At 46.1% G+C, this 13,557-nt stretch overlaps 1 protein-coding gene across 4 annotated transcripts in view; it reads right to left on the bottom strand.

Moving 5' to 3' along the window:
* Zdhhc14 (zinc finger DHHC-type palmitoyltransferase 14) overlaps positions 1 to 13,557 on the bottom strand; it is a 284,482-nt gene that overhangs the window by 102,675 nt on the left and 168,250 nt on the right. For all 4 annotated transcript variants that reach the window (XM_055615905.1, XM_055615902.1, XM_055615903.1 and 1 more), the window contains exon 3: positions 8,764 to 8,922. In XM_055615905.1, the coding sequence (XP_055471880.1) occupies positions 8,764 to 8,922 (159 nt within the window). The remainder of the gene's footprint in view (positions 1 to 8,763; positions 8,923 to 13,557) is intronic.

The following is a 13,557-nucleotide window of genomic DNA, read 5'->3' as shown; positions in this document are numbered from 1 at the left end:
ACCTGTGTGTTTTTATGTGTCTTTTACTTCCTGTGTCTGCTAGTCTATCTGTTAGCTCATTGGGCAAGACTCCCATTCACCACTGTCTCCCAGCGTCCACTTACTGCAGGGCCAGGCACACAACTAACCGTCAGTGTAGGGCTCATAACTGGGCGACAGAGCGGAGGCTTCACTGGCTGTGCTCATAGCCTTAAGTGGTCCTCAGCCCTGGCACTCAGTGTCCTTCTCGGCACACTGTGCCCTGGTCCAGGTGCACATATGCTAGTAGTGGCTTTTTATTCTGCTGCAAAGTGTCAGCATGATCAGAGATGGGGGAAAATGCATCATGCTTCAATTCCTTAGTGAAAAATAAACCCATAAATCGGGAAGAGTAGGAAGTGGTTTTCAAGTAAGAATCCATAGAAAGCTGCTTACTTTTATCATATGACAAATGGCACACCACTCTGCTGTATATTGTGAGCTTAACTCCCAAGAGGCAAGCAAACACTCTAATACCGTAGCAACTTTGCCAGCTAGTAGTGGGAAGGCACATAATACAAGCCATCCCAAGAGTGTGTGGGCTTGGAAACAAGTACTGCTTTCACTTGTGACAGCACTGACTGTTCACCTGTGGGAAGGTATCAGCCTCCTAACATTATGGGTCACTCTGCCATATATATTTTTCTCTACTCCTCAACATATATTTTTTGAGACAGGGTCTCTCTATTTAGCATTGACTGACCTAGAACTCACTATGTAGACCAGGCTGGCTCCTAACTCACAGAGATCTACCTGTCTCCTCCTCATGCGTGCTGGGATTCAAGGCGTGTACCACCATGCCTACCTCTTCCCAGTATTTTGATGAATCAAGAGCAACTGGGAATAAAGGATGCTTCAACGGGGCTGACATTGCCACTTGGCTAGGATGGCTCTGTTTAGCTGCACATCCTTTCTCCTCTCTTGTAATGAAGGCTTACCCCGAGTCACTGACCCCAGCTTCTGCCTGCTCCAGGGACACTGCAGGAGGTACTGGGACCAGCTTCCTACCCTCAAGAAGCTGTGTGCTACATATCTGTGCTTGGGTTGAAAGGGAAAAAGTATGAACCTAATGTATTTTTTTAAACATGTTATTTTAAATGTTTATTTATTTATTTGTGGTGTCGGGTGTGTTCATGCCACAGTGTATGTGTGGAAGGCGGAGCTTGGTCCCCTCAAGAAAGAACAGACTCACAGCAGGCCTCCGGAAGTAGATACACACCTTCTGAACCAGCAGGCCTCGGCCACTTGAGAATGGCCTTTGACCCAAGCCTGCCATCAGAGGCTCTTGTGTGTCCTTCCAGCAATTAGTGAGCGAGGATGAGTGTGAGCATGCGTCTGCATGAGACAGCAGAATGAGGACCCTTACATGCTCACCCGCCTTTCAGAGGTCTGAAAGGCTCCAGCCAGTGTTTACTGTAGCCCAACCACTCCCGGGCAAGGTCATAAATAAATGTAACTTGCTGCAGGAAGGCAATGAAATTGACAATAGTGATAAGTGCCTTAAGTCTTATAAATCCATGACATGTGTGTGAGAGACAAGGAGCACACAGAGAGCTACCCCTGAAGTAAACAGCTGCATGAAAACACAGGCTGGCAGTCCAAAAGCAGAGACTTCCTACAAACTGTTTCTATGGAGTCTTTTCACGTCTTCATCCAGAAGAGACAATAATTACATCCGCACAGGTCTGGAATGGGATTTTAAAATAAACATTCTTCCTCTCCCTAAAATAGACTCTTTCCATTTCACTTAGTTCTTTATTTCAAATATGTTCAACCTCTTAGAAAATAAAACATAGCATATTCCAACGAGCCAAACCGTTTTCGTGGTTTTTCTTCTTTAAACATATAGGTATGTATTAAGCTTTCAAAATCAAAGCGCACAAGCAATTGTCCCTTATCCAAGCGCCCACCATTTCATAGCTCAGCACTGCCCAAGTCTACCAACAGTGTGTCAGGGTTTGCAAAATATTGGATGGCTATGACCCAAGAAAGCACAGCTGGGTCCACGAATATCTTAGAAGAAATTTCAGGGCTGGCAAGTTATATGTCCTTTTAAAAAAGATGAACATGAACCTACTCTACTGTTTTGCTGCTGGATACAGTATCAAACTGCCTCTAAATTCATCTCTCTCTCTCCCCCCCACAGCTCTCAGACTCATCAGTGGAAGTAGGTTAATGCAGGGAGTCACAATTGGTCAAAGTGCAGAGAATAACTGACTGCAGACTGTGGCGCCCATAAACAGGACCTCTTTATCACACCCACTGTCCCCAAGGTTCAGAGGGCATCGTGGAGGAGGAGAGCGTGGGTGACTGTAAGAGCCAGGGCCTGGTGTCTTTGGGACATGACAGGACTCTCGTGCCACAGCTGTGGATGCCAGCACAGGATCACGTCAGTCAATACTCATGCCTGATGCAGGAGGGGCACATGAGCCCCCGGCCCTGGAGGAATTGCTTTTGACAGCTGATGTCTGCTAGGAGGGAGTCTTCCTCAGGAGCATAGCCCCTTGTAGTCTGGAAAAGCCATAGCTACAGGCATGTGTATACAGACAACACTAATTAGAATCAGTGGGTTGTAAAAAAAAAAAAAGAAGAAGAAGGCATGACATCGGGAGGACTTGGGGATAAAGAGGAGTGAATAAAATAAAAATGTACTGTATACATGCTTGACATTTTTGAGGACTAAATATTATATTTAAAATGTATAATTCTGAATGTTACATAGCTTTCTTTTGTGTTCTTCCTTTTGTCATCTTCTACATATGTCACAACTGGATCATTGAAGACTGTCACACTAGAGCTGATGAAAAGCTTTCTTTAAAACTGTGTTTTCCTGTTTGCACATCCATCTTTGTGGTGGATTTCATCAGAAGATGCAGTTTGTACGTTATCTGCTTTTAAGATTTCAGAGACTCTTTTTTTTTGAAGTCTAATTAATTTCTGTCCATGCTCCATGAACAGTTGATAATGGCAAGTACTTTTTATTGATATTTTTTATTTTCTTGTATTCTGTTGATGCAAATGATGAAAAGAAAAGAGGGATGTTGTTTTTTTTCCTAGGGTCCTGTTTACATAAGACCATCCTTAGATCTTGTAATAACATTTACTTTACATGTTTTACATAGCGTTTCTGGGTGCATGTGTGCTGATGGATGATATTCCTTACCGTCTCTGCTCTGTGGAGCACAGCAGACAATGCGTTCTGCCTCGAGTTCTGTGCGCTCCGCTCTTAAACACTATCTCTAGGGACTCACTTTTACTTTGATGCATCTAAGGTACCACAGTGTCTGACACATGCACGCTCAGGGAATGTTGGTGAAATGCAAGATTTCTGGGAACAAGGAGGTACATGGTAGAGCCATGTGCGCTTGGGTTCCAAGGAAGGAAATGAATGCCATCCCCCTCGCATGATACAATTTCTGTCAAGAAGATTAGCTCCCCTACCAGACCCAAATACCTCAGGAGTAGCCGCAGAGCCCCAGACAGTGTTTAAAGGCAGCTGCCAAGCCAAGTCTCTGCCATCCCAAACCACGGGTACTACCTGAAGCAACAGCTGGGGTCTAATGGTGGTGGAGGTGCGCAGCCAGCAGGAGTGAACACTGCACGCAAGGAGAGCCACCCTCTGCGCTGACACCGCAGAGGAAGCTGCGAGAGCAGTGAGAGGGACAGAGTGGGACAGGAGAGAGGACATGGTAACGTGTGCCACGGGCCCAGGAGGGGAACATGTAAAGAAAGGGAGGCAACGAGGCGGGATTCATACCATCTTTAGTGAGGAGTGGGAGGCAACACCCAAAAGGCACCAACACGCAGGCGCCCGCAGAGGGCTTCTGGGCACTGTCGTCAGGCAAACCAGAAATGACAAAGGAAACAGAAAACAATGGACCAGGGTTTGCCTCAAGTGAAGGAGGCTGGCACTGCCTGGCATTTGTGGCCTGGCACAGCCTGAGGGCTTTGTGTTCTACCTCTTTTGTCCTCTTGGCTCATGAAGTTGGGGTCCTGGAGGTACAGAGGAGGTCTTTTAGCCCAGAGAACACAGTGGGTCCCAGGTTGCTATGGCTCCATAGGGTCATTCTTATAGCTAAGATCCCACCATCTAGGCACAGTTAGACTCCCGGATAGTCAGTTTACAGAAGCTTACAGACTTCCATCTTCACTGTTAGAAAATATCCTTATTAATTCATCCACAGTGTGTGATTAATTTCAAGGGAACCTTCTCATTACAAATTGAGGTTGCATTAAAAATACCCATTTCTGGGGCTGGGAAGATGGTGCAGCAGCTAAGAAGATGGGGATTGAGTCCCAGCACTCACACGATGGCTCAAAACCATCCGTAACTCCAGTTCTAGGGATCCAGTACTCTCCTATGGCCTCTTCTGGTACCAGGAACACAAGTGGAACACAGGTGTCCATGAGTCCATACACATAAAATAATGTCAAAATTAAAAATCCATTTCTGAGAAGAACACAGCTGTAACTGTGTTGAAAGCTGCTGCCTCTTCCAACACTGATGGAGCCAGGAAAGAACAGCCTTTGGGCTGCCAGTCAGGGGAAGACAGAGAGCAGGCTTCTGGGGCTGTAGACCATCCATATTTTGAGAACACTTCATGAGCACCTCTGTTTTGTTTCTCAGCTCCCTCCATCATCCTTGCCCTACTGATCTAAGAGATGAGAAGTCCTAAGGGAGCTAGGGTGAATCTGAGCCCTGAATACTAGTTGCTTAAAAATATTTTGTGGGACCAGTAGATGATTCAGTGGGTAGAGGTATTTGATGCAAAGCCTGATGATCTGGGGCTAACCCCTGAAACACAAATGATGCGGGTGGAAAACAGACTCCTGCAGGGTGTCCTGGGACCTCTACACATAGGCTAGAACACACACACACACACACACACACACACACACACACACACCCCATGCTCTCCCTAACACAAATAAATGTAAAAACATCTCTAAGTGCCAAGATTGCCAGGATAAACAGACAGCCTCAAATTGTCTATTCTGGATGTACAGAAGTGATTGATGGCAACACCCAAGGGGGGATGATTCAGAGAAAGAGACAGACAGACAGACAGACACACAGCTAAACAACAACCATGTGAGAGACAGAAAAGAATTAATGGGTTCTTTTCTATTACTGAGGGTTGTCAAGATCCTATTAGTAAAGCAAGGAATTGCCTTATCTGCCAGGATGAACCTCATTCGTGTGTGTGTGTGTGTGTGTGTGTGTGTGTGTGCGTGTTGTATAATCATCTTTTTATATGGGTATATACATGAGTGTGTATATAGGTATAGAGGCCACAGATCAAAATCTGCAGTCTTCCTCAGCCACTCGCCATCTTACTTTCTTGAGCAGATTTTCTCACTGGACCTGAGGGTCCCCAATTCAGGTTAGGGACATATGCTGCTGGACATGGCTTTGCACATGGGCGCTGGGGATCGGAACTCGGGTCCTCACGCTTGTAGTTGGCACATCACTGACGGAACCATCTCCCCAGGCACTGGAGCTTGCTTTAAACAGAGAGCTGGGAGCAGCACTACTAGTTTGGAGTGGGAATGTTGGTGGCAATACTTTGTGTGTGCTGTGTCTGAGCAGAGTTCTTCAGTGGGCATGACCTCACTTATTCCTTAGATGAAACTCATAAGCTATGCTAGGCTCATCTTGTTTTATAGGTTTGGAATCAGTTGGGAGTATCAAGAAAACTTTCTCGGCTTCCAGGGTTCTTCAGTGACAAGAGCAGGATGCAGCCCTGGCTCTGTGTGCTGAAGGCCAGGTCCCAGCCCTTCTGTTCTGCCTACTCTTTCTGTGGTTGCACCAGCATTCAGCCCCCAAGGAAGCTCTTCCCTCAGCCCCCGACTAAGAATTCGAGGCTCTTAAGACTTGGCTCTTATTTAAAATTTATGTAACAAAGAAAAAGAATTTTCCGAGCTAACTTAGAAATCTGCATTTTCCCGTTTCCTCTCTTGCTAATGCAAGACAGCAATTATCCACCACTCCTAGGAAGTAAGGACCCAAAGCTGCTCCTGACAAGGGAAGGGAAGTGGGGATTCTAACCTGGGCTTCCAACACACCTGTCTTTTTTTACTTACTGTAAAAGTAGAACTGTTCTGGTAAAAAAAACCTTCTATCTAAAAATACACTAGCAGCAAGCTTGCAATTACACTGCTCTGTGGGAGACTTTTGCTTTCCGTTCTATTCCCCAAATGCAGAGGTCTGATCTGTGGCTGTTCATCAGTCATGCCAAAGGCTGTTGTTGCACAATTATCTGGAAAAAGCAAAGCTATGTAGGCTTAGATAACACTGTGTGTACGTGCGTGCGTGTGTGTGTGTGTGTTTGTGTTCCAAGTAAACACACACACTTTATTTTAAAAAGACTATGTTACTCACCTCCCCTGTCCTCCATAGAGAGGGACCTTGGCCTTAGGCTGGGCTTCCTCTTCCTGACCCCACCCCAGACCTTTTCACTGCCTCTCCTTTCCCTTTCTCTTTGGTGTCTCTTGTTCATGGAACATTGCCCAGCTTTGCCTGTGGGCTGCTGGGCTGACCTTGTGACCAAGTCCCCAGAAAGGGCCACACCTGCCTCCTGTACACTGTGGGCCGATGGCTCTAGCTTTTACCATTGGTAGAGTCCACCAGAGGAAACTGTTTTGCTCTGGCAAAAACATGCCATCAACTGTGAAAATTCAAACAGTTTTACTCTGGCAAAAACATGCTGTCAACTGTGAAAATTCAAACATAATTCTGGCAGCAAGATTTATATCCAATTTGTCAGTTTCCTTTAAGAGACACACATACCCATGGGGCAATGCGGGCCATATTGGGAGTGACTGTATGAATATATGAGGTGACAGGACTCCAACAGGACTTTCTAAAGCATAACTGACGGTGAGATGGGAAAGGCTCCCTTTTTAAGCATGATTACGGATCTACCCCAGAGACAGGAAACAGGATTAAGACAAACTGGTGAGAAGGAGTAAAGCAGAAACAAAAAGTGTTTTGAAATGGGTAAAAAATTTCTCAATGATCAGGATGTAAACACTTTAGATTTGTAGACAGCAATTTCTTATTTAATCCCAATACAACTTAGGATAAGAATCCCCTCCCCACCACACATAGGAAAGAACATAAAAAACAACAGCAGTGCTGAAGTGATAGGCTATTTCATCCTGTAACAGACCCAGAGGTCAAAATTACAACCCAAGAGAAGCCCTGAGGCTGTTCATCATCCTTCGGGCTGCCTCCTGGATGACACTGAAGCCACCATGCTGTCTGGCCCCAAATGTCTTCAAGGTAAGTGTGGAACGGCCACTGGGGTAGGTGTTACCCAATCACACCAAGCTGCTCACATGGCTTTATAGGAACCCCATGCGCCCTGCATGGAGGACAGGGTACAGTTCTGTCATTACGGTTGCAGAGAGCAGATGTATATCAAGGACTTGCCTAGAGAGAGCCACTCAAAAATATCCAGGCGGTAGCAGCGACAGTAGCAACAGCAGCAGAAACAGTGACAGCGACAGCAACTAATGCTTGTCCCATGCCCGCTGCTACTCTTCCTGCTTTGTGTGTTTCTGTCTGTGTCTCCTTTCAACCACTGTAGAAACTGAGGCACGGTTTAAGTAGCTTGTCTAAGTCACGCAGGGAGCATGCGGAGCCCGGCTACCCTATGTCACAGCCCTCAGTCTTAACTACAGGCTCCTTGCTAGGTGGGAATGGCAGAAGAAAATTCCAAGTTTCTCCACAGGGGATCAGAAACCAACAGAAATCTAAGTTAATAAAAACAAAGACAAATATAGACAGGGAAAAACATAAGCCTTGCATCAAGCTGCAGATTATTAAAGTTAGGATAAAGTGAATTCAAGATTAATATGATTTCTTGGTGCACCAGGAGTTACACTGTAAAATTTATTTATTTTTCCTCAGGAGGAATTGAGACTACACATTCTGAGACTGAAGGAGGGCGATGGAAATCAATGATGTGTTACTGATGGAGACACTGCTTTAAGAGTACTCCTCTGCTTCCAGGTCTGAGGGGCAACATTTCCACTCTCACCTCTGTGGAGTCTGGCTACAGGAACTGCAGTCTCCCATAGTCTGGCCAAGCCTTCTTCTGTCTTTATTGTTACCCTCTTCTCTTAGGAGCTATGCCTAGGATGGAGGACCGCTATGGTGACCAGCTCTCAGTCTAAAGGAACAGGAAGCCCTGCCTGGGACCCAGGTCAGTTGGAGAAGCTGATGTTGGGTCAATAGCAGGCTACACACAGCCAGGGACCTCTGAGCTGGCACCTTCTCTCTGCCTGTCCCCCTGTCTGAGCTCTAGCTGCATGTTGAAATTGGCTGTTTCCACCTCTTTCCCTCCTTCAGATCCAAGACCTCCCTCGTCTCCAAACGAGGCCCCTGAGCAATGGGGAAGGGGAGGGAATGCACAAAGTACATGCTTTATGTGTTCAGCCAGCTGTCAGGCAATGGAGGGACCGAGGGCCGCAACAGCTATATTTCAAGTATCTGCTTGTCTGGCATCTAGGAGGAACAAAGGACCAGTTGCTGAGAAAGAAGGTCCATGGCAGGGTTAAAAACCCCACAGTGAAACAGAGAGGTGAGTATAGGCTAGGTGAATGTGTTCATCAGAGACAGACAAATGTATGGACACAGTAGCCTCCGCCCAGCCTCAGCACAAGCAATAAAGACAGGACCTGCCCATTCGGGCATCCTAGCAGGAACTGCTACTCTTGTAGCATTCTGGGTCTACTCACCTACGCAGTTATCACACAGGCTGCAGTGGGAGGCTCGAGGGGGCCGGAAAATCTTGCAGGTGAAACAGTACTTTAGTTTCACAGTCTGGCCATTGATGATGACTTCTTTGGTTCTGGGAGGTGGGCGGTACCCCCCTGAACTGGTGCCGTTGGCAATGTCTGTGGGAAGAAGGAAAAAGAACACACACCGTCAGAATGCCATTTCAGCTCTGTGGTGCCTGTCATCTGAGTCAGGGACCAGGCCCGGCTGTGGGAGGTATTCCTAGGGCAGTGGCCATATTTGACCGTTCTGTGTTATCATGTGCACTGTTGCTGAACTCTGGCTGAACCTGTTCCCACAGGCCAGAGACCCTATGAAGAGGCCCTGCTCCGAGGCCTGAAAGGGTGTGTGGTCCAGCCTAGTAGAGAGATGCTCTTTCTTACCTTGTACCCACTCCCTCCTCTGTGGGGCATGTATAAAAGACAAGCCTCAGGGCTATTTAGTAGGAAGTACCCAGGTGACAGACAAGGGGAGGCCTCCTGATCTGGCTACCAGCTCACTAAACTTGGGTTAAGACCCTAGAATGAGATTGTTTTTGTTACAGCAGCTAGCCCTTTTCCAATTAACTCAATGATCTCCTTCATTTTCTCTCTTGAACTGAGTTCTTAAAACCCAGCTGAGACATCTCCCTGTTTTTTCCATTGGCCCCAAAGTATCAGTATGGGATGGCAGGAAGGAATATCCATTTTAAAAAACAGGTATTTTCTTGAACAATTATTTAATGGATATTTAAAAAGTCATTTCTGTATTATGTTTAGAATCATTTTATTATTCTTAGAGCAAGCTTTAAAATGTTAAAGAAAATACAGATACATCTTTTTTTTTTTCTTTAAAAATTTACACTTGTGTGTGTGAGAGGGAGCATACTGAAGTTTCCTTATCTTACAGCCTGTTTCTTCTCCCTCATATCATGTGAGAATGACTGCTCAACTGGTTACGCGCCTGTCCCTGCACACACTGAGTCTTGATCTGATATACAGCAGGACTGAGACTCCTGGCGTCAGAGGAACATATGACTTCCAGCTTTCTCCACACATTGACGCCCCTTCTAGGCTTGCCAAGGAGAATTTAGGGCACCCAGCTGTGTGGTGAAGACCCAGAACCAAAGAGAAGAGAAAGAACCCTTCGAGGGCTTTTGCTAAGACCCTGGGGTGGTTCCAGGAATCTTTGGAGCTAGTGAATTGAAGATAGACGCTCATTTTAATTCACACCCACTATCGCACACAACATACTTCTGTGGATGTCCAGAGTAATAGGCATTAGGGTCATCATCGACACAGGCAGAACACACAAACAACCCAGGCAGGGGTTGTCTGGACAGGTTCTAAAACTAAAGCTGTCCCAGTCTTGGCCTCAGAACTCTGGTTTCATTCGGGTGGGCAGAGTCAGGCATGATGATTTAAAAGGCTCCTCCCACATACCCCAGTTGGTAGCCAAAGCTGAGAGCCCTTACTATGAGATGAGGTCCGCACAGCATCTATTTTAAACGTTAGCTCATCAGAGAACAGGCTCTCAGCTCATCCTACCCAGATGCCCCTCAGTTGAGGAATGAAAAAAGAAATTGTGGTACATCTACACAATGGAATATTACTCAGCAATAAAAAAACAAGGAAATCATGAATTTTGCAGGCAAATGGTGGGAACTGGAAAAGATCATCCTGAGTAATGTATCCCAGAAGCAGAAAGACACACAGGGTATATACTCACTCATAAATGGATAGTAGACATATAATATAGGATAAACATACTAAAATCTATACACCTAAAGAAACTAATTAAGAAGGAGGACTCTGGCTAAGATGCTCAATCCCCATTCAGAAAGGCAAAGAGGATGGACATCAGAAGAGGGAGAAAAGGGGGAACAGGACAGAAGCCTATCACAGAGGGCCTTTGAAAGGCTCTGCCCTGCAGGGTATCAAAGCAGATGCTGAGATTTATAGTCAAATTTTGGGCAGAGTGCAATGAATCTTAGGAAAGAAGGGGGAAATAGTAAGACCTAGAGAGGATAGGAACTCCATAAGGAGAGCAACAGAACCAAAAAAAATCTGGGCACAGGGGTCTTTTCTGAGACTGATACTCCAATCCAGGACCATTCATGGAGATAACCTAGAACCCCTGCACACATGTAGCCCATGGCAGTTCAGTGTCCAAGTGGGTTCCATAGTAATGGGGACAGAGACTGTCTCTGACATGAACTGATTGGCTTGCTCTTTGATCACCTCGCTCTGACGGGAGAGCAGCCTTACCAGGCCACAGAGAAAGACAATGCAGCCACTCCTGATGAGACCTGATAGATTAGGATCAGACAGAAGGAGAGGAGGACCTCCCTTATCAGTGGACTTGGGGAGGTGCATTAGTGGAGAAGGGAAGGGGAGGGTGGGATTGGGAGGGGAGGAGGGAGAGAGCTACAGGGGGATACAAAGTGAATAAACTGTAATTAATAAAAATAAAAATAAAAAAATACATAAAAACCTCTGAAAGACCAGTTACAAAGAAACTCAATCAAATATCTGTGTTAATCTCATCAGGAAAGTTTTGGAGTTGAACTCCCAAGACAAACACTGTAAAGCGCAGACACACCAAAGCACGCAGCACCAGCACCATTAAAGAGCTTCACAGAGCAACAGCCTGACAAAGTGAGGCTTTGTGCGCGCTCCTCACAATAGATCCCATTGATCTTATACCCCCAAAGCCCTCCTTTAGGAAAGATTAAACCTTCTGATACAGAGAGTGAGCTGAAAAACCGGGATCCAACACACAGAGTAAACTACAGCTTAAGAAGTTAGCCAAAACCGTAAAACTCTTGAATTAGATACTCGGAGACTGATATGTTAAAACAATTAAAAATAAAATAAAATAAAATAAAATAAAACCCTGAAGGATCAGAAGACCCAATTCAGGACCCAGATGTGCCATTAACAGACAAAAAGAAAAACAAACAAGAAAACAAAAATAACAGCGGGAGAATATTTACAAAGGGCTGACCCCGCTGCACAGGTGCTGAGCAGACCGAGGCAGTTAAGGAGGTCCCCAGTGCTGCCTGCCCAGCCATTGAGCCTCATATTTAGGCTTCCTGTGCCTTTGGGTAAGAGTCATCCATCCTCCCACCACCAGCCCTCAGGCAGCCTTCTATGTGCAGAGTCCTCAGAGACCCCAGGCTGCTCTTCCTGTAGCTGTCCTACATGGGGCCTGCACCCCGAACCTTGCAGCAGCCCCGTGCTCTCTGGAAAAGCCAGCTACTGCAACAGTTGGGGGCTATGCAGAATGGTTCCTGCTGGGGTGGACAATCTCATCTTGAAGGTCCAGCTCAGGCTTCTCTTGTGAAGACAGCTGGCGGGTAGAGGTGCTCATTCGCAACCATGGGCCTTCGTTGCATTTAATTCATCTATTTATTCCATCCACTGAGCTCTGCTGGACCTCTGCTAAGTGGCACCCTCGGCACCTGGGGCTTCAAATCCCAACCCAAAGACAAAAGTTCTTCTTCAGTGTTCAAGTGAAGCTGGTGGCTGGCCACAAAGCCTGTCACCCCTTGAACTCGTTGGCATCTGCAGCCCCAGGTATGTGGCATAAAGGGTGAAGCTGAATGTTCCGGTCTAATCCCCAATTATCCCACGTGGGACTTTTTGAGGGTACGGTGTGTGCAACAATTATGCTTCTGTTTCCTAGAGCTGCTCTTTGTGGTTCAAATACAGCTCTTGAGAAAGAATAATCAAGTCTACAATAGCTAATGGTTGCAGAACCCTAGAATTTGGGGGTGGGGAGCATTAAAAAAAACCATTTAGCAGCTCTGCAAGTTTACAGGAATTACCACTTCCCAAGGGCATTTTACACACGTATTCTAAAGAAAAACACAAAAGCCTGAAATGGCTTTTACATTCGTAAAGAATCCCTCCTCTTAATGGTTGGGAGTTGTTGGCAGAGAGGAGGAAATGATAATGCATACTTGTGTGTCTATGTCTGGCACCAACCTTGCAATCAGACCTGTGGGCAGAGAACTAGGGGCCCCAGGGGGCAGGAAGAAGAGGCTGACCATTTGAGCTCAGGAATGGAAAAGCAGCACTGAAGAAAGTAGCTCAGTGAAAGAGAAATCCTGGGCTAGCCAGAGGCTTCTGATAACTGGCCCTTAATATATACCTGCTTGTTCAAGTCCCATTGAAAGGGGAGCCACTGTCTTCCCCTGAGGGGACAGGGTGCTTATGTCATATTGCTGATTTTCACCCTGAACTGCTATAGGTAACTAAGACTCTGCTTTCTTAAAACGTAAGAGAAAAGGGTCTCCTTTGAAGTGGATTAAGATTCTCTCTCCAGCTGAAGGCTTCATCTGGAGGAGTGGCATTCCCGGGTGCATTGAAGTTTCACAGACCATTAACCAGCTGACAGGGCATCTGCCTGAGTGGTGGGAACCTTTGCTAACAGGAGTTAAGTCAGCGTGAAGACAGGGCATGGGGCAAATGTAACTTCATACTCTAGTCCGCAAGACTCTACTGCAGTTTTGGAGTACAGTTGCTCACTGCCACCAACACAGTCACGGATTTAATGGATCTGAATATCCAATAGATGGTCACTAAACACCCCAAAGTCTTCTGGGTGCTGTGGATGCAGGAGTGCACAGAACTCCTCTGTCCTTTGTGGCATATACTCTGGGGCAGATCAATTCAGAGAATGAAATTTTGATAATTCAAATACACAAACAAATCATACTGCAGACCAGATCTCACACTTGGCCAATGGTCAGGATCACTTAGGGCAGTATT

Source organism: Psammomys obesus, unplaced genomic scaffold, assembly GCF_907164565.1.
Source record: "Psammomys obesus unplaced genomic scaffold, mPsaObe1.curated_primary_1811, whole genome shotgun sequence".
In the NCBI taxonomy this organism is placed as follows: Eukaryota; Metazoa; Chordata; class Mammalia; order Rodentia; family Muridae; genus Psammomys; species Psammomys obesus.
The sequence above is the reverse complement of the archived record's forward strand: the minus strand, read 5'-3'. Positions and strand labels throughout refer to the sequence as shown.